At 37.5% G+C, this 22523-nt stretch overlaps 1 protein-coding gene across 11 annotated transcripts in view; it reads right to left on the bottom strand.

Annotated features, from left to right (window-relative positions):
- AOPEP (aminopeptidase O (putative)) overlaps nucleotides 1-22523 on the bottom strand; it is a 213204-nt gene that overhangs the window by 119731 nt on the left and 70950 nt on the right. For all 11 annotated transcript variants that reach the window (XR_008463670.1, XR_008463668.1, XR_008463667.1 and 8 more), the window contains 4 exons: nucleotides 9844-10033; nucleotides 7954-8060; nucleotides 2223-2325; nucleotides 1997-2104 (listed from right to left, as the gene is read on the bottom strand). Coding sequence is in view for 7 of the 11 variants with exons in the window: in XM_054184649.1 (XP_054040624.1) it covers nucleotides 1997-2104; nucleotides 2223-2325; nucleotides 7954-8060; nucleotides 9844-10033 (508 nt within the window). In the remaining 4 variants the exon portion in view is untranslated. The remainder of the gene's footprint in view (nucleotides 1-1996; nucleotides 2105-2222; nucleotides 2326-7953; nucleotides 8061-9843; nucleotides 10034-22523) is intronic.

Raw genomic sequence — 22523 nt, forward strand, 5'->3', positions numbered from 1 at the left:
GCAAGTCCTGCCTGACCAACCACGTGGACTTCTATGATGAAGTGATAGGATGGAGTGACTACATCAGTGGACATGGGAACAGCTACTGATGTCTGGATTTCTGCAAGGCCTTTGACATGGTCCCCCACAACATCTTTCTCTCTAAATTGGAGAGATATGGAACAGGGTGGACTGTTCAGTGGATGAGGAATTGGTTGAATGGTTGCATCCAGAGGGTAGTGGTCAATGGCTCAACATCCAGATGGACATTGGTGACAAGGGTGTCTGTCAGGGGTCTGTACTAGGACCAGTACTGTTCAATATCTTCATCAATGACATACTGGGATCGTGTGCACCCTCAGCGACTTTGCCAATGACACCAAGCTGAGGGGTGTGGTTGACACACCTGAAGGATGGGATGCCATCCAGAGGGACCTGGACAAGCTCAAGAAGTGGGCGTGTATGAACCTCATGAGATTCAATAAAGCCAAGTGCAGGGTATCTGTACCTGTATCAGGGCAACCCCCACTATCAATATAGGCTGGGGGATGACGGGATTGAGAGCAGCCCTGCCAAGAAGGACTTGGGGGTACTGGTAGACGAAAAGCTGGACATGAGCCAGCAACTGGTTACATATAAATTAAAAGACTATATATAAGGAAGAAATTTCTTACAATGAGGGTGATGAAACACTGGCACAGGTTGCCCAGAGAGGTGGCAGATGCCCCATCCCTGGAAATATTCAAGGTCAGGTTAGACGGGGCTCTGAGCAACCTGATCTAGTTGAAGATGTCCCTGCCTGTTGCAGGGGAGGGTGGACTAGATGACCTTTTAAGGTAACTTCCAACCCTAACTATTCTATTATTTTATGATTCCCTTCTCAAAAGAAAACACTGGAGGACAAGACAGTACCCCTTTTAATGCTACAGTCAGTGGTTACAGAACTTTTCCATAAAGATATATGCGGAGGTGAATTTCTATTTATAACCCCAGTTTGGTTCTTTACATAACAGATGGTACAATATACTGTGGAATGACATGCTCAGTCTTTCCTTTTGGAGCTGTTCCGCTTTGCATGGAACAATTATACACCATTTATGCCAGGAAGAGAACAAGCTAAGTCTGTAGTTCAAGTGATTAATATATGCAGTTGGACTTACGGAGGGCAGATTCCAATTCCTAATTCGACATTATTTTTTACAACCAAGCCTTCACCAATTCAGAAGAAATCGTGTTCTATAAGAAAAAGTGCTCTTCAGAGTGGGCTGCCACTGCATGGTATCACTCTCAGAGAAAGTCTACTGAAAGAAAGAAGCAGCACATCTTAAACATCCCTGGTAGATTAATACTTCAGTAACAAAATGCTTTAGAAAGCATGGGAGTATGGACCATGATGACGAAACCTATACAGAGGCTGTGACGAGACTGTAATACTGTGTCACAGAGTGATGTAGATATTACTCTGATGATGAGAAAGTGACCATCCTCATAAGAAAGACTGTGAAATTATAAGCGTTGAATGATGCAGCATGCAGAGAAGAAGGAAATAAAGTTAGAAATACAATGTGTACGCACTGTTACAATTTATAGAAGTTTTCAGTTAGATTCCTACTCTGTGTTTCCTCTCTGTCAATAAAGAGAGAGGTATCAGGGAAAGACTGACTGATCACAACCAAAACCCATGACCTAAGACTCCAGGGGACAATTCCACTACAGTAAATGACTCTATCTTTGAGAACATCAGCACCTATGAACACTTACCTTTCAAAGCATCCAGTTTAAGAAAAAATAAATCACCCATTGTTTACATTATCAGATACTATCAGGGTGTTTGATTTATGTATCACCCTGAAAAAAATGTTCTGCCCTCTAGCAAGTAGAAATTTCAACAATATTGCCAAGTTACAATTGCCTCTCTCTTTTCATCACAACCAGAATTGGAGATTTAGACGGTCGAACTGGACGTTTACGTCATTTGTTTTTTTCAGAAAGTGCGGAACAACCTCAAGTACAGTACCTGAGAAAGAACAAGCTGCCCATGGAACTTATGGACAAATTTTCGTAAAGATGTAAGGTACGAAGCCTCTCCTATGATCCTTGCCAGAGACCGCAAAAGGAAATAACCCTGCAACAAATTAAGCCAGAAACAAATAGGATGCTATGAATTTGCTGATGTCTAGAAGAAAGAAGTTTTTATCATATTAGTAAAGCAATTTCAATAAAAGTCAGCTGACAACACTCACCTTCAAATAGTGAACTTGCATGAAGGTTTTTTCTGCTTTAAGACCATATTTGACAACGGATGCTCCAGACTCAGTCAGTTCTCCTGTGCTTTCCTTTTTGGGCCTAAAATGGTAAAACACGATTGTCTTGGAAAGCAAAATAACTCGTACATTACACATTCTCATAGTTGAAAGCATCATGAAAGGCACAGTAACTTCAGACACCTGTGACTTGTTCAGTCTTTTTCTTTATCCTAAGTAAATAACTTGGCTTAGCCAGACACACAAATTAATTTCATACTTCTAATGCAATTTTGTACATAGCTGACCAGACAGCTGGGGTACAAATGAAACCCATCACTAAGCTGGTGTACTCTTTTCACTTTGCATGCCATTCTACAGTGCAGACACATTATGAACAAAGAGAAACAAACCCCAAAAGTCATTTTAAGGGGAGGGGAGCGGAGGGGAGAAAAGGGTAAAGGAAAGGTAGGGAAAGAGCAGGGAAAGGGAAGGGAAAGGGAAAGAAAAAGAAAGAGAAGACAGGACAAAGGGAAAGAAGGGGAAGGGGAACGGGAAAGCAAAGGCAAAGGCAAAGGCAAAGGCAAAGGCAAAGGGAAGTATATTGCAGTCATTATGTTCAACTAGAGACTTCTTATACCTGAACATTGGCTTAACAGCTTACATGACTATACTTGCAAGAATAACCTCTTTCATCTGCATGCAGTACACTGCAGAAGAAATAATGTTCTATTTTTCATTTTGCTCTTCGGGGTTCGTAGAAAAGTAGTTGAAGGTTTAAAAGAGAACACTTTTCACACACACAGAGGTTTGGGGTTTGCAGATGATAATGTCAAGAATAAACCTACTTCACTGCCTGATTTTAAAATGTAATACAGCATCTGGTATGCCACAAATCTACAGTAGTAAAGTGTGGAGGACTTCTAGGCACTTATGAGCACAGAGTGAAACTAAAGAGAAGCTATGCAAACATTTTTTCTTCATTTGTAAGCAGGACTTTCCCAGGCATAGTACTGAAGAGCCCTCTAGCTTTTTCCTTCCACCCAGAAAACATCCCAGATAACAGTGGTCTGAAAACAGACTCCTGTCTAGGAGCCTAACCCTGTGACTGAAAACACCCTCTCCAATTCTAAGTGTGGATTTTGAAATGGGCGGTCTTGGAAACCAAACATCTTTCTCCTCACTTCTATAGAATAGGGGCAACACAGGCCACAGCAGTGCAGGATTCTTCAAATCACATCACTCATACACTTCTCACGAGCTAATCCTTGTAATCAAATTTTGTTCATATCTATGCCTGCTTTGAGGAAAACATTTTTCCTTTTTTTTTATATCTGTGTAATCATTAGAGGTTTGTTCAGAGTGCTAAGCTGTTTTTTTCACCCTTTAGGCACTATGTTCAGGACTTGTGCACATGAACTCCACACAGTAAAATCTTTTGAAATAAAATAGAAAAACAAAATGCAGATTCAATTTTACAATGCTCCTAACACAGTCCTTTACCATGCTATAGTTCATATTTTCTTTCAAGGAACATCTTCCTTCAGCATTGAAAGGAGGAGATCAATAACTGATTTCTCATCCTATGGTAACTCCAGTTCTTCAAGACAATGTAATCATTGCAGACCCACCATAGGAGAGCAGAGGTCCACCTATTTCCATTCTGGATCAGTCTCCCAGAAGGAGGCCCGATGGCGTTCTGTAAGCAACTTTTCATTGTTCTCTGAGTATATAAAAAGCCAAAACTGCTTCATTTCTCTCTTAATAAATAGCCCAGTTTATACACTCTGAAAAATGGAGTTTGAGCGCAGGCTACAGGGTCCACACTAAACTGAAATACGTCCCATACTTCTTTGCTTCCTCCTCCAGCTTTGTGCCCGTGTAGATCCTAGGAGGTGACTAGAAAGCAGTATCCCATCTGGATGATGGTACTGAAGACTTTTCTTCTGCCCCTAATAATGTCAGCAAAAGTGTGTCAATATTCAGAAAGTTGCCCTGTTCTCTGCTGTTCTCAGCACGCTCTTTTAAAGCAATGCTTAATATATTTACAACACATTGAAGGTAGAGACTGAAAGTTTATTACCCTGACCTACAAAACCTGGCATCTAACCTAGTGGATGAAGCTAGGCGTAATGCTAAAGGCTAGCTGATTCAAGATACTCACGCTGCTACCTGGCACATTTTAGATACTGACAAATTCTGAAGGAAGCAAAAGATGATGCTTTTTATTTGCCGGGCAGAGAAGTACATTGAACAAAGCAAAAGTACAATTCACCAGGAAGTCATCGGTAATTAAATTCTCTGATGGTGTTGTAGTTTAACCCCAGCCAGCAACTGGAACCATGCAGCTGCTTGATCATCCCACATTTTTTCCCCTCCAAGAAAAGGTGGGGAGGGGAAGAGGAAAACAACAAAAAAAGAAGGAGGGGAAAGGGAGAAAAAGCTTGTGTGTTGAGATAAAGACAGTTTAATAGAAACAATAACAGAAAAGGAAAAATAACAGTAATAATAACAATAATAATGACATGGATCACTCTCACTGCACAGTGAATTGGTACTGTCACGAGCAGTGACTGCGGATTCCCGCCCCCCCTTCATATATTGAGTGTGATGTCTATGGCATGGAATATTTCACTGACCATTCCATCGTTCTGTCTATTCTTCCATGGGAAGCTAAAAAAAGTCTTTGGATACTGTACATATCACTTAGCAACAACTAAAACCAATAGGCATTATTGACATTCCTTTCACAGCAATCACTAGAAAGAAAATTAACTCTTTCCCAGATGAAACCAGGATAGGTTTCATCTGCACTAGGTAATCATGAAAACCTAAGCAGAGCATGAGACACCATATGAAAGGCACATTTCCTATCAGCGTGATAGAATAAAACTCTTTAAACACCTTCAGAGCAGTCAGAAAGCGTTGCTTCAGGAGGGAAAAGGACTTGACTCAAGTGGAACTCGGAGACAAATTTAGAGTTAGATATCAACACTGGTTTGTCTTAAAGAAGAATCGCAAGCTAGAGCTCGCTCATAAGGGCCAGGACATGAAATAATCTCAACACCAGATTTATTCCACAGAATTAAATAGACTTCTCTAGTCTTCTTTGCTTTCATAACATGAGAGGCTGGATGAGAGTGCTGGTGTTAACGCTTTCCAGCAGAATGAGTGCCAGGACATATTCCACAGGTGCTTTTATGCTTGCAGGTTTGCTGCAAACTCTGAGAAAATACACAGGATTCTGTCTGAAGTCTTACCCTGTATGACCACTACAGTGCCACAAATTCCTTCTTCAGTACTAAGATTTGCTGGTGCTGCCTTTCAGAGCTGCTGCTTGCTAAAAATACAGTTACCTACTTCTTTCATACCTGACTTCTTTTTTCACAGGTAGCTTATGAGCTGCTACTATAACATAATATCAAATATCCATAATAAGAAGAAACATCATGCTGATGATCAGTTTGCTGGGTGGCTTTCAGCTCATCTGAACAGGCGTTCATTTGCTGGATCAAAAAGTTAATAGGATCAGCTGACAAGTTTTGGGCAGGGTTTTCCTGCTGTCAGGAGAAAACACAGAAAATCACAGGATTGTACAGCACGGAACAAAAAATTAATTGAAAAATAAGTTTATGCTTAGGAGGAGTGGGTTGTGTGATTTTTTTCTTCCTGACATAATTGTCAAGATGCAACAGTTATCATTTTTTAATATCCTTGTATAGTAACACATGCCTGAACCAGCACAATCTTCAGTACAGACTGAAAATCCAGTGTAATGCCATGACTGAATTTTTCTCTCATACACCAACTCCAGAAAGCACATGGACATACTTTCAGAAAGAAGAAGAAAAGAAAAAAACCAGTAAACACGCAAAGAGAGAACCTATTCAAGTCCATGTCACAAAACCAGTAGAGAACATTTGTATCTGACTGAAACCAGTGGAAAATCCTTAAATTAGAGGCACATTTTCAAACAAGAAACGATTTGTCATTTTTGTATTAGCATTGAGAATACCACTATGCAAAAGCTGAGCAGCATGCTTATTACAGAGACTTATGTCTAATAACTGTGGAAGTCAATAGAAAGCTTCAGTTTCCATTTCAAGATAAATCAATCCTTCCTGAGTTTCGAACTACAATGGATATTTTGGCCCTTAGAAAAATGATTTTAAAAATCTACACCACATACACATTTTATTAAAAGTAACAACTACATAATTAATGCAAAAGATGACAAATTTGATTCCATAATGTTGAAAATGGAGAACATCCATCCAAATAAGCCTCATATCACAAGAACTAAAGTTCCTAAAAATAATTTATTTTAAAACAAACAAACAAATCTCCAGTGTCTGTCAATGAGTAGTTGTGTTGGTAGCAGCTGTATAACAGCTAGTGACAAGGCTTGCTTCTGTATTTACGCCTATCATCAAACTACACACTTGCCAATGTGTAACTTCACTGGTTCTGCTTACACGAAGGATACACAATTCATCAATAAACATGAAGTAAAACAGATCAATGAAACACTACGGTTGTGCAGTTGCTGACACATTTGACATGAGGCCATAGAGAGGAGCTTCTATGTTGGTGAACAGCATGTAGTGCCCAAATATAAAAGGCTTTTAGGTCCTACTGGGAAAGCACAAAAAGAAGGGAAGACCTCGAAATGAACGAAATGGCAACAGTCTTCCAAAAACATTTAAAAGTTGATTATATAGAAGATGGAGATAATTTTGTCCTTCACTTCCACTTGGTGAAAGAAAAGAAGAAATCTACATTGTTTGAAATAAACAGTATTTGAACATGCATTAGGAAGCAATTTTTAACTGTTAACACTAAACCAACTTAGCTAGGTACCGTGGAAACTTTTTTATTGGAGGTTTCTAAGAACATGTTAGTAAAAACCTGCTGAACATGTCTGTGTATACTGCCTGTATTTCAGGGTAGGAGAATGGTCTCCATAATCTCTTGGAATCTGTCCCTGTACTTCCATGATTTGGTCAGTATAGGGCTAATTTGAGCTAGGATTAGTAAACTTGTTTTTCTTGGTCAAAGACTGTGGGGAGACAAGCAGTGGAGATGTCAGGCAGCCACTCAAGATAAAAGACAATGGGAAATTCCCAAGACACCAATCAGAACAGCCCAGATTATTAATCATTAGAAAAACATGAATCTTTTTTTGGTCTATCGTCTTTATCTATGAGCCTTGAGCTCAGCATCTAGTACCTAAAGAACAAAATCTTGTTTACATAGCATTATTAGTAATTTCTAAAGAGAAATTGGATTTATATAGTTCGTTATGCATTTTCCTTTGTTTTTTATAGCTTCATGCAGCTTGGCAGTTGGACACCATACTCCTGTATGTGCTTGTCTTCAGCCACAGAAAATAAATCTGTTCTGGCTTCAAACAGTGAACTTTGTTCAGGAAATGGCCTTTTTTTTCTCCCTGAATAGAGGCTCTAGTAAACTGCTTAGAGACATTTTATATCAAACTAGATCCCATGGTTTTTGAAAGCTTTCTATAACAAAGAGAAAAACAATTGCATTATACAGAAGATGAATAACCTAGTCAATTTAATTTGACTTTTCTTTTTTCTTCAGAAGGAAATAAGGAAATGCAGTGGATTTAATCAGATGATTTGGATGCATATTCTTTGAAGGGAGAAAATGGTGGAAAACAGAAGCGAGACAACATGCAAAAGCAAAGACTATGCTGTCATCTTGTTACCTTAAAACTTGCAGCTCTTCTTCAGAGTTCTGCACCTCATCTCTGAGTCGGCGCCAGCGAAGTAAAGCTTTCAGTTCCTGCTGCCCTTTTACTTCATCATGCGACAGCTGCTCAGCATACAAAAAACACAGATCACTGATTACTGTTTCCTAATAGACAATAGTATTTTCAGAAAAAAAAAATCAGAAAGAGAAACTTGTTTTGTTTCCCTTTAATGTCCAGAAGATGCAGAAAACAGTACCCATATCCATGATTTAAAAAAGCAAACCCAAACCAAAGAATAACAGTTGCTGCTATGAGAGTTAATAGCAGCACTAACGAAAACAGAAGCCTCCCTGTGTGCACCAAATCAATACTCAGTTAAATATTTCTGCCTGAGGAGAGAGATGGGCATGCTGTTTTCCCTTTCATGACTGGCAATAAGTGAACTGAATGTACAGTACAGATACCTGGCATATCAGTTTTGGTTGCATCTTTACTCCTCCCAACTTGAAAGCAAAGAGCTGCTTTGTATCCTGACTTCACTCCTCTTTCCTATTACTTCTGCCGCACTCGGGAAAGCTCCCTGTTGTATTTTCCCCCATTTACATAACATTAACAGAGATGCATGCTGATGAAATAAATGCCCAGTTGTCAGCTTACAAATAACAAATAATACATGCTTCTCTATTATGGGAAAATATAAGAGATGGGAGAAAGCAGAAGCAGCCATTATTATGCTGCATTACACCAATATTTCAGTCACAACTGAAATTATTGCCAGGCACTTCGGAATATACTCATAATCCTACAACTGTAGGATCGCACAACACCAAAACTATTCAATAATTCTAAAAAGCGGGGCAGGGGTGGGAGGGGGAAGCAATTTTCTGACCTTATTAATTAACAACGGCTTTGTTAATTGTTGCCTACTCCTCTCCATTCAGCTACACGGAAAGGTGTCTACTACAATGAAAATGCTTTCAAGGGACTCACGGAAGTGTAGAATTAATGTGATCAGCTCACAGCAAAGGAGTGATGCTCAATGTAAGGGCAGAAATGAGTTTTAGGATCAGAAGGTAAGTGACAAGGAATTCTGGGTTTTTTCAGTGCTATAAATATGCCTGATAATTAATAAAATAGAGGCTCAGAAGAGTGTTACAGTGTCAGTTCCCAGTCCCACCTGCTCTTCCACAGATGGAGCTCTGCAGACTTAAGGGGCAGAATCAGGGCCTGACACAAGCACAGCAAGAAACCACTATCACACAAAATGCTTGAAGTAGCATAGGTACAACAACAGTAAGAATTGGATTGGAAAACCACTTTACTAGCTGACATGCAATTTATGAGCTTCTCACGTTAAGGCAGACAGTGATTTCTAAGCCTCTGACATGAGGATAACTCTGCTGGGCTGTATAAGAGAAAAAAAAGTGGAAGAGCTGGTGCCCTATTTCATCAGCTTCGATTTTGTTTTGAGGCACGTTTCTTGGCTATCCACTGGACAAAACCAGACCATTTTCATTAGGTACCAGGAATATCACTATATTCAGTAAGACTCTGGTGACTGTTGCAGTTTCAGGAACACAATACAAGTGGAAATAATGCAGAGCAACTGTTTGATAGCTGAATTTTAATAACTGAGTAGTACATTTGTGGGAAGGTCATCGTTGACAAACAGATGTTTCTATTCTCATTTGCACTGACCTCTACCTCTGTAAAAATTAGCGTTCATTGTGTATTGGGAAGGATTTTTTATTTTTTTTTAAGTCAAATTAGCATGCAAATTACAATATTATTTTAAAAGGCTTATCTTCATAAGACAGGAGCTTTAATTTATATCTAATTCACAGCAGGGTATATAATTTTGATTTCCACATAATACAATTGAGAAGTGATGTATCATCACCTTACCTGTTGTGCCCTAGCCCAAAATATATCTTCTAAAAATGTGGCAAAACCTTCACTTAACCACTCTTCAGTCCAATCACGAGCACCAATGGCCAGTCCAAACCAAGCATGAGCAATTTCATGGCACAGACGTGTTCCACAGAGATGGCTCCCTCCTGGTAGTACACTCTGTGACAGGAAGATGATGTGTGGGCTGCACAATAGGAGTGAGTGACAAAATACGTTATTGACCTGTTATAACATGCACTGCATGGCCACAATGATATATAGGCTTTATTAACCTTGTCAGACTCTTATTACTATATACATGCTAGGTCATGACTGGTAGTTTATAGCTCAGCCATTTTTAAGAATTAGGTTGTACTTTATTGTTGGTTGGAAGAGAATCAAACTAAAATTGTGCCAAGCAGTTGTTTTGTATTCAACCATCAAGCAGCTATTACACGTAAGAAGTAACTTAAACGAAGGTTTTATATTTTTCAAATTACAAGACTGATTTATTTCAATAGAAGCATTTATATATAAGCCAGAATAATAAAAGATGAGCAGGTGTGAATATAGGCAGCAAGTATTTATCCATTAAATGATCAAAGCTGGAAATAAATAAAGCAGAAACATTGCATAAAGAAAACAAATCACTATCCAAAAGCAACAAGACCCATGTATAGTAAAGCACGTGTGCTTGTTAAAACTTAAAACAAGCTAAAAAGATACCATTTCATGATAAGAGTTGATCATTTCTGCAAACGCAGAGGAAAGAGAACAACCATAAGCACAGAAGTGGGAAGGAGACTTGATATTCACTAAATAACTGCTTTTCACAACAGGGGAGAACAACCCAATCTGTGTCTACTCTGCTTTGGACTCAAGTACTGTAAGAAGGAATTGGAGGAAAAAACTGCTATAAATTATTGGTCTGCTATTGAAAACATGCTGAATTGCAAGCTACTGCAGTTCCCAACTCAGGTCCTGCTGTAAGGCAATTTCTGCTATGCTTATAGACATCACAGACGTTAATGTCTCAAAAGTTAATTTTTGAAATTAAGTAAATCTAGGAAAGTAGCAGGATTAAGCCCTCTGACTAACATGGGATTAACAGGGTATCATGCCACAGATGGGAGTAGCAAGGGCACAACCCAAGACCACCATCTGCGGAGTACTCCTGCGCTAACCCTCAGCATCCATAATATGAATTTCAACTGTTTTCTCAACTCCAGCCAGTTAGGAAGGAAATAAAGCACAATGGTAATACCTTCAAGAACACAGGTCTTTAAAACTAAGTCTGGCCTTTCAGGCATGGGACAGGAGCGCATGGCCTTAAGACATTTCCAGGAGTCAAATATTATTCGTCAGCATTCCAAAGAGCTTCCCCACCCGCCCTACCCTTCCGTTGGAAATGTTAAAACACCCACAGTTTTCTCGCAACCAGTTGAATGTCTGGAACTGAGACCATAAAATGAGATACACATTTAAACAGAAAAACATACTCAATAACCATCTCCTTATAAAAAAGTAATAGTTATCCAGCAAAGCAAGTTAATACATTTCAATCAGTTGGCATTGTAAGAAACAATATAAGAAATTAAAGCACTAATAGAGGAATCAAGTCACAGAGAATATAGCAAGAAAAAACAGCAGCTCTCCAAATCTTTGGCAAAAGCAATTCTGATTAAGAGAAGTGATGGGAGGGAGAGATGGGGGGAAAAGTGCAAGCACAGAAGCTGCAGAACATGATGAACCTTTTATTATAAGGCCCCTGATGAGAAGAATAACTGCAGCTTCAAGGGGTATTACTTTGGTCAGTTGTAAGTAAATGACCCCTAACTGTGGCATGTGTACAGTGCTACAAAGAAAAACTGCAGAAACGGACCAAGTAAATAACATTCCAGACATACTGCTGGCAGCATTTCAGCCATTTGGTTAAGCAAAACAAAAGTAACTTTATGCCTTATAAAGAGGCTAACAGAATGGTTTGCATTTTAAGTCTACTGTAGGTAAATACACATAAAATTAAAGATTGTATTTCCTCCTTTTTCCAATCACTTTAATAATAGAAATGCCACATTTGGATAATCTGCTCCTTTATAGAAGGATTACAAATCACTTCACTTAGGAAAATGTGTATGAGTTAAGTTTTGGCCAAAGAATAAGAAATACAACTTCCTACAAGGTCAAAAATAAGACTATGTGCTGCAGCAGAATTTAATTTTAGAATCTGAGTACAGCCAGCAACTTCCTTTCCTCAGAACACCTTAAATGATTCCTTTTATTTTTTTTACCCTTAACAAGCAGCTATAGCTCCAATTCAGAGCCTCATAGAGCAACAGATATCACTACAGAACAGTGCAAAGTTCCCATTTATCTTAAGAGTAATTTTATTAAAGACTGAACATTTTTCTGTAATATGTCCAGCAACTATTGGTTTGGGCAGAAGTTTGATTCTAAGCATTAGTTTAAAATACAGATTCTCTATTTCCAGCACGTGTTTGAATTCCAGAAACTCTGCTACGCCCCTACTGATACCAACCAAATCTACATTTTTTTTACATCATCTAGGATATGTGATGTTACTAATTGCACATTGTTACTATCATTGTTGTTCCTAAAACACTCAATAATTCAAGAAAGTGTCTATGTGAAAAACAAGATAACCAGAATGATGATTAATTTGCAATAGCCAAAACCTTTTCTTCTTTTTTTACCAGAATAGGAATTCAGCCCTCCCACCATCTGCTTGACTTACTAGGAACAAATTGTAAGGCTTGATGTCCATTGCTTTTATTGGAATTGAAAAGGAAAGAAATCCATTCATACACAAGGAACAGACAAAGGTGATTCACCTCAGCAATTACACCAAGATCTGACGAGATATGTGCAGCTTATAAATGCCTCTAGCTGATGTCTTTTCAAGTCTGGCCCAAGTTTCTAAAGCAGGCCAGGACAGGCTAGCTGGATGTGGTAAGGAAGATGGGAAACCTCTCCCAGCTAACAAAAAAATAAAACCCCACCAGTCCTTCCCAGGAAGCTGGACAAGTTCCCAATGGCTCTTACAGAAAAAGAAGTTAATGACTTGTTTTCAACAAGCATACACTTGGTAACACTTTTAAAGCAAAAGGTTATTGTTCTGACCATAATCACACCCTCATAACTTAGATCTTTGTATCATTTCACTGAAAGAAGGAGCAAGTTCCCTCTCCCAGTTAAACTGCAGTTAAGGGAAATCTCAACACTGTAACTATGGTATGAACGAATATGAAGGAAAAACCGAGCCCCAAAGGGAAATAAATTTTTGGTGTGAAAGGCCAAAGGGTCCTGATGGGCCAGTCATCCAAATCTACCCACGCAGATGTTCTTAATAAATGGTCTCTTTAACAAATTAAAGGTTTCCAATGAGTCCTAGAACTCGGAACAGCAATCTGACCTGTTGAAAGGCCAAATCTCTGAAAGCAATTTCGCAAAACTTTTTCCTCAGACTTAGATGCAGGTGCTGCTTTGCACACAGGCTGCATCAGTGTGCTATCTTTGGCTGCTCACACATAATCAGACAAGACACATAGCACAAACTCCAGCCAAATGTATGTGCGAGAACTTCAGTACACATTCAAGCTAGGAACATGAAGCTCATTTCTAACAGATTTGTTCCATTCCTTTTGAAGTAGAAGTCTTTCCCTCTTAACACACAGGGATTTGCAGATACATTTTCTTATGTACTTATTGAAATAATAGAGCCAAGACCATATCAGCCGGAAAATTATACTTCCGGAGTCAAAACTAACACCCAAAATCACTATTACAGATGGAAGCTATATAATTAAAAAATACTTTTCATTTTTTGATAGTACTCCACATATTGCTTCTCTTTTCCTATCTAGAAAAAGGTACTCAGGTAGTAAGTGGGTTAGACAGTTACTGTACTTCTAGAAAATCCCTTCTTAAACTTGTAGAAGGGAGCAGGGAAAATCTCCCTAAAAATATTTTCATAGGAACACATTAAACTTAAGATATAAATTTCAAGATTAGTGAAATTTGAGAAAGTTAGACAATTAAATGACATCTATTTCCATAAAGTTTGTGCAATCTCTCATCAGTTGCCTTCAACCTGTGATCATTCCAGTGATACAAAGAACAGTGTTAGTATATTGTCTGCGTTACCTACATCAGACTTTGCATGTTAGCTTGATTTATCTTTGAGGACACTTGTGCCATTGGAATGCAGACACAAGAACAGGCAACATTCAATTATTTACCTCTATAATCTCCAACATTCTGGTATATGTTACAGTCCAGTACTCAGAGAACTACAGAGAAAAACTACCTTTTTAATCTCCTAGGTTCATAGTGTACTAGAAACTCAAATATACATGCAGATGCAGTTGTAGAGAGATGGATCTGGTAGTTAGAATACTCTAAGCATTGTTCCAGAAAAAATGGATACTTGGTAAAGAATTTTTCCCATCCTACCATCATAGTGGGAAACCGTCAAGTAACTGGAAGTTACATCTGAAAGTCATTCTAGAGCAGATGACTAACCTTTTACTCCATAAATCACGCAATAATAGAGCAGGGTAGGCAACAGGGAAAGAAGACCAACCCCTGTGTGTTGGAAGGAGGATGGTATCAGCCAACTCTGAATACAGCAACTCAATATCGAAACTTCAAATTGCAGTCAAGCACCTAGTTAATACTCTGAACACCTGAGCAGCAGCTGCTCCATGAACTGGCCAGCAATCACTTCGGTCTGGCTTATTTTGCTGTACCAAACCAGGTTAATCAGGATGTGTATAAGGGTGAAACCCTCTCAGAAGAAACTCTCTTTAGTAACGTTCAACAGCAAAACCAATACTTGTCATAAAACTGAAGAAATTATACAGTGAAAGAAAAAGATAACATAGATCAGGGTTTTACAAAAAATCATGAAGCAACTTACCTGTGGCTGATATCCTGCTGCAGTCATATCGTGGTAATAAAATCCCACCTGCTTCAAATGTTCTGACTTGGGATGTAAACCAAGTAGGAAAGAAAGGACATTGTATTTTACATGCAGACTTCAGTCTGATGTCTGGGATGCAAGTGAGCTAACCCAACTTTGTAATAAGCTCATCAGGAACCAGAGATGACAATATCAACGAGCAGTCAACGCAAGTAACATCTGTGGAACTGAGGAGTTATTCATCAGTTGACCTCTGATGCCCCCAGGATGACAAACAGCAGCTCTACCTTGCTTCTTTTCATCTTACACATTCTGTATCACAAAGAGGAACTTGCAGAGCATGAATCTTTTTTGGAGCTCTCCAGATTTTGTTTCCTAATATCTATGTAAGCTCAATAATATCTATTCATTTAGGAACTTCTATACTCCCAGGATTTGTGGCAGGCACCAAATTGTCTGCTGTTGTACAGAAAAAGAAAAAAAAAAAAAACCAAACCCAAACATAGAAAATTACAGGGCAAAAAGAAGGAATTACAGATTCAAAACCTTAGCTCCCATCGAGATTTTTCATCTAGATTTGTTTGAAACCTCACACCCAAAAACCCACAAAGTAATGGAATTCTCTTATAAAAATCAATTACACAATACCTCCTAGTAACACATGACTACAATACTGTCAAGAATCTTACAGTCAGCTCTCAGAGAAACACCCTGAGGACTAAAGCATTTCATACTGTATATCACACAATGAATTTTTCATATTTAACTGATTTAGAAGTAAATGCTAGTAAAGTGGCTTCAATAAATGCAAGCACCTGTTTCATGCCTAAAAAAACCCCTCTCTGTATTTTATGGAGCTCAATTTTTAACCTTCGCACTTCACATGTAATTCCTCCTCAAAAAGTACTGACGTTGCTGACATTAAAAATAATTGGTGAATCAGTAAGAACAATTTCCATATCCCTTACTAAGTATCCATAGTACAAAATTGCATTGTTTCATAGCAGATGTTTCCAAACAAGTCTTAGAAGCTACACAACTCAATTAGCTTATTTATTTTTTTTCTTAAAAAACAGATAGATTGGAAGTCAATCTAGAGTACTGCAGTTAAAGAGCAATGAAATTGAGATCAAGAAAGTCAAAACTTTTCTTGTTCAGATTGTTCTGTGAATAGCATTTCACAATATGGAATTTTTCAGATAACTATCTTTTTTGGTTTGAAGTAAGACAGCTGATGCAAAGATCACGCTACCAATAAAACATCTCTACTCTTGCTGACATAGGCAGCATCACAAAAGAGCTTCAGAGACTGAAGGGAAAATTTTGTTCATGTGTAACGAGCCATAGGAAATACCATGTTCCCACTAATTTCAGTAAGAACTTCATATACAAATATAAATTCAATATTTGGTTTACATTCTGGATTTGCGAAATTCCAAATTTCCTATGAAAATTTTACCACATTTCTCTGAATGCTGCCAAATATTAGAAAATGTCCAAATGAAGAAGAGAAAAAAAGTTATGTTATTCACCATTTGAAAATGGTTAATAACAAATAATAGTTTGTAAAGTCTACATTAGAACCATGCATTTGTATTTATCCTCTCTCATTTAAAACTGATTTATAAGATTGGGACCACAAAAATAACCTTTATCACTTGCTAAAATAAAAAAAATGTGAATAGAAAATAGCAATGGCCAGACATTGATCATTGTAATGAATTATTTTAATTGATCATATTATTTTAACCAGAAAAGGGTAATGGAAACAGATCTAGATACAGGTACGCTCACCTCTTATTTTATAAATAAAAATGGTTTTGGTAATAGTAAGTTTTTTTAATGTTTCTTTCTCACATACCAAAGGGAAAGGGAAAACTAAAAGAAAATAATCTCTTGCTTTATACTAGAAATGCACATAGCACTTGTTCCAAAGCCTTTTCAAACTGCTCTTTTTATTCTTGCTAAAATGATTAATATGATAAACAGTCTCTAACAACATTTCTCAGTTCCAGTCTAAATGATGACATTTGTCACTGATGGATGATATTATTTGACCATGGATGGATTTCATTCCTTGTAGCTTTTCATCATTGTTACTACTGGAAGACCTGAATTTCCTTTTACTAGATCATGAAGTTTCTGGCAGATATTAACAGAGCTGAAAGCCAAAGTGCAAATAATCAACTATGATAAACAATCAGACAGAAGGAGCAAAATGTATCTGCTTCTCCATATTCAGGGAAAATTCACTCAAGTTAAGGGCCTATACATTAGTAGTCTCAAAATGTGACATGGACAAGAGAAAATAAAATAAAGTATGGGTCATTTTCTTCTTCATTTCATATATAGAAGAAAGCTTTTATCCACATTTACCAGAACAAAACAACAAGCAACAACAACAAAGCCAAACAAACCAACAAAAAAAAAAGGAAATGAGATTGCTTATTCTTTACATTTTTCAGGATTCTTTTCACAATGTAAGCTCGTGGAGTCACTGTTCTAAAAGCAGCAAGGAAATGAAATCTGCTTGAAGGCAAAAACGGTTCTTATTAAATCTCTACAGTTAGAGTAACATCACAAAAAAACCCCTAACTTAAGGAATGCTTATCTTTTTTAAGGATTCCTATCACAAATACTTCACCTGCAGACCAAGAAAACTCCAGATATATCCCTGATTCATTCAGGAAATCCCAAATATTGCTGGAGGAGAGAGCGTTACAAATCCCTGATATTTATAAGAAATAAATAAATAAAAAGGTAAAGCTCAGATTTTTTTTTCTAAAATGAACAGAACTTCTCACATCATAAGAGGCACAGATCCAGTTCTTTTAAATTTTCAGCTCATATCAAATACAATCCTGCTTCTGTGCCAACTACAAATGTGGGAGCAAACAATGACGTTAAGATAATTATCCAATTTGCAAGTGATGTAAATTTTGCCCATACACAGTATCACCCACAATTCTTGCTTTTACGAACTGGTACCTAGAAATCCATTTTCTGAAGCCTTTCATTTCACTTCAAAGAATGGGTGCAAATCCAACAGTGTCAAGTCTATTTTGATTTTCAACATCGCTACTAAAATGTATTATTTCTACTATGCCTTTATCCTCTGCATATACAAATGGTACAACACTCTGCACACCTGTCTTAAAAATGGTTCAGGCAATAGAAATTTAACTAACTCGTCCTACTATCATGCATTACCTGTTTTTCTTATTTTTGCCACCTTTAAACAGCACATAAACTGAAAAATGCATGCTTTCATTTTACTGAATGAGGATCCAATGCTTCTTGTTACATTGATTAACAACGTACACATTGTTAGCAAAAAAAGAGAGAACAACATAGAAGAATACGTAATGGCTTCAAAATTATTTTCTTAGTTTATTCTGCGCAGCAGCTATACAAGCTTTCTTTTTCGCATGCATCCGTCAATAAGATATCTGTTGTGCTTTTGCACAAAGAACAAAGATGCCTTTATCAATTCTCAAAAGTCTGTAGGACAAACCATTCATGCTGTCAAGCCCCCTAAAATCCTTTCAGCAAATAATGAAATCCATCAGTGACAAATGTCAACATACTAATTTGTTAAATAGAGAACAAAAGCAACATTCAGGAGAGGTGCCTCATTTCATGTTGTATCAGCCCTCCAATTTGTAACAACTTTATGGCAGCCCACAGATCCTGCAATATTAAAACAGAACAGCATTATAATGACTAAAGCTAGAACAATCTACTCTCCTTACAATAAATGCTTAATAGTTCAACAAAACTGTAAACAAAATCATTTGGGAACATCAAACTCTTTGCAATGCATTCATTTTCCTCCTTTTTGGAAGATTATTTCCAAGTAAAATCTTACACACAAACACAGATTCTCTTTCAAACACAGTCACATTTATTGTGCTGGTGGAAAAATAAGATTAAATTACATCATATCCAGTGATAGAAGAGCTTCAGTGTGCCTGAGCATTACTTTATCCATTACACAGGACATCCAGCTATTATTGTTGAATCATATAGCAAAGGGACAGTTTAACTGGAAGCAGCTAGTGTACATATGAATTACTTGATTCATCACACAAATACATCCAGCTATTATTCTTGAATCACATAGCAAGGGACAGTTAAGCTGGAAACAGCTAGCATAACTAAGAACTGTGTTAATATCCTATAATATTAAGTATCAGCTACTCCTGAACTTTCGTTACGTTGTATCTTCTATTAGTTTACCTTTTCATACATCTCCAAATTTGCTTCAGTCCACCATAATGACTAAATGAGTATTTTTCCTGTTGTCTGGGACACTGCCACCGAATACATTTACCTATTCTTGTCAAAGATGCTAAAAAGAAGCAAACATCATTATATTCTAGAAACATCTATTGCATCCAACATTTCTTCTGGAGATTTCCAACATTGGCCTGATACCTTGTATGTGAATTCATCAAATAAACCTTGAAAACAGAAAGGAACGCTTGAAGTTGTTAAATTGAGAATGCCAAATTCTGTATTTGGCAAAATGCTAAGACTAATACAGATTATATTAGTAAGTATTTTTGCAAATCCAAAAGAAGAGAGTGAGGTGGTTTCCTGCCTTGCGAGACCACACTAAATAAACTACAATGGATCAAAAGATACCCCTTTTGACGTGGTTTTGTTTTGTTTTTTAAATCACCAAGGAGTTTAAATTTTAAAAAGTAGAAAAATATGATTGCACTCCACGTACTCTCCTAACAACAGTTCTGCCAATACACTAAAACTTGTCTCTTTTTGTGAGACAACACATTCGTATTTGCATGTGCATATTGACCACTCACAGGAAGTAAACATATTCCAAAATTTCTACGAAGACCAAACAGAATCAGGTTTCCAGTTAAAAAACAGTTTAGTTTTTTAAAAAAACCAGCCAGTTCGATAACAGGTCATTCCTGTTGGATACCTCCTTGCAGACTCAGTTGCATCTGTGTCTCATCAAATGGTTAAAATTTCCTTCTATGTATTCTGTATCATCAGGATTGATCAAATTATGGGGTTTTTTAAACCTCAAATGGTATTTGGCATTCATATCAATTTAGATTTATGAACCCAACGAGCAAAAAGTTGTGTAAATTGCATAATTTTTCAGAAAGCACAGACTGAAGTTTCCAAATAGTTAAATTTTACAGACAAATCCAGTCACCCTGCTGTAAATCTAGTTAATCTCCACAGACAGTGTAATTGGATTTTTAGTTTTAGCAGAATTTAATGTCAAGTGGGAGAACACTCACTGAGACTTGCTTCAACTATGCGACAGTGTGTCTCTGACGTACTGCATGTACTTGCTTGCCTGCAACTTAAACTTTAGGATAGCAGTTTCACGCTGGTTTTAGAGTAGGAAACACTTTAAAAGACAAATTCCATACTGAGGTCATATTCTGGAACCAAACTTCTATGTCTGCCATACTGTCCTCACCACCTGTTACCAAAGACACAGGTAGAAACAAGAAGCTGTTACCCTCTCCATGGCCTGACACTAGAAGAGATGGCACAGTGAATGCCACTGTGTTTCTGCTGGGCTCAGCTCCAAGTTCTGGTGAGAAAAGCTCTTCTGTGACAGCAATACGTACCCTTAGCCCTGCCAATAGCTATCACTCTATACCTATACCTTCAACAGGTTTAAATTTCGTTAAAAGAGAATTCACCACAAATATTACAGTTATACTAACATATGCAAATGGGATGTAGCTGTTTCTTCATAGAAAGCACCGAAAATGCTCTGTGACCGCAGTATATTATTTTTTTCTGGGAACCTAAAGCATTTGCATTTATACATATGCACTGCTCTATTAACAGTAGTCAACTGGCCAAGCAAAACCAGAAATTAAGCTTCAAGAGACAAATAACATTCCTAATCTTTCACTACCAGACAGCACAATAACACCAGGATCTGTTCAAAATCAGACGCCTGTTTCTCAGATATTGTAAGAAAAAAGTAAACAGCAGTAAGTAGAGACTGGTTTATACTAACCATAATGAGCGAATGCTTTGAACTTACAAGGATGTTCCCAGCATGGCATCTGTAAATCTGTGTGTTCCAAGACATAACTTGCACATACTGCTTTTACATATATACCATTTAATATTAATATGTAATGTTTAGCATTATAAATCACACATCACACAAAATCAAAATCAGAAAAGCAGCACTGGACCTCATGATTTTACCTTATTATGCTGCTGAAGGCAGTGGGGAAGACAAAAATTTCCCCAAACAGCTCATAATCATGTTCTACAGTTACTTAGAAATAACTGTATTCTCTCCAAACTAAGAATCTTGTCTCTGAGACACTACTTTTTTGTCTGTAGCACTGCATTGTAAGTAAAATACAACAGTGCTTCAGCTAGCACTGAGAAGCACAAAAAATTTTGTGTGTGGAGACAGAAACCTTTGAAATATAAGACATATGTGTAAGATATACAAGATAGTAGGAAAATCATTTCAATCACTGACGAGCAGGTCTCCTTCCTCACTTCATGACGCTAAGGTCTAATTTCAGCCTCTGAAAAATTTGCTCGGTGACCAAGCCATATGCACCTTTCTTTTGGTGGTCTACGAGTCATCTTCAAGAAGACTAACAAGGCTATTCAGAATTACTGCATAGCTTTAATTCAGCATCTATCACTACCAAGCTGGTGATCATATGAAAAATGTATTCCTGACAGTGAACTCCCTGGCGTTTATTTGACAAATAGCTCTGTGTACAACAAATGAGAAGGAATATTCCAGCAAATTCACTGTACTGGCTCTTTACAGTTCAAAATGCTACCTTAAGTTTCACCTTCAAACAATTTAAGCAGAAGATAACAATTTTCTAAGTCATCATAAAGATGCTTGAAATTCTAAAATTATGCTAGAATGAAAGGGAAATGAACATTTATAAACATCAGTGCAGCATTATACCATGAAGGAGACAGATTATCAAATTAATATGACTTCACTGTTTGGTTTCAACATTTCAAACTAGGCTTGGAAGTCAATATTATTATAGGCTTCTAATATCAAAGCACATAGTAACTAACCTCCTTTGTTAAGCAGAGACATAATTTATGCAGTACTGTGGAAAGAGCAGGCAGTCACCACAAACCAGATGCCTGCCACCTGGCAAGAAAACCGACTTGGCCTTTAAATTGAAAGGAACGAAACCATCTATTTCCTTCATGCTACCAGACAAAGGAAATGCAAAACCCATCCCAGAAAACAGAGGTGGTGTTTTATTCACAAACCACAAACTCCAAGCAAATTTTTCATATTCTCAAACCCACACATCTCAATTCATTTCCCCCAAATCCATCATACATCCAATTCCCTCACAGAAAAAGGAAACACACAGCACTCTTCTCTCCTCCCTGGAAGCATTCTCAGCCGTGTACTTGCCCTTCTGATCGTCCTAAAAACAAAACATTCTTACACGCGTTCCTCCACCAATTTCAACACTTTAACTCTCAGTCTGTATCACGAGATACCTACTAACCCCAAAGCAAATCTCCAACAGCAACAACCTGGTGGGAAGCATGAATGTGTGCAGAGAAAATTCACATGACAACACTCAGACTACAAGGTACCACATATCAGCCCTTGGAAAAAAAGAAAAATAATGTTTCCAATTTCCAGTCAAAAAATAATATAGGTGCTAACTTCTTTTGGACAAACTATATTTTGACCGTACTCTGAAAAATTCTGTAGTTCCACAGTTCAGCTTTTCTC

The sequence above is a fragment of the Rissa tridactyla genome, chromosome Z (assembly GCF_028500815.1).
Source record: "Rissa tridactyla isolate bRisTri1 chromosome Z, bRisTri1.patW.cur.20221130, whole genome shotgun sequence".
Lineage (NCBI taxonomy): Eukaryota > Metazoa > Chordata > Aves > Charadriiformes > Laridae > Rissa > Rissa tridactyla.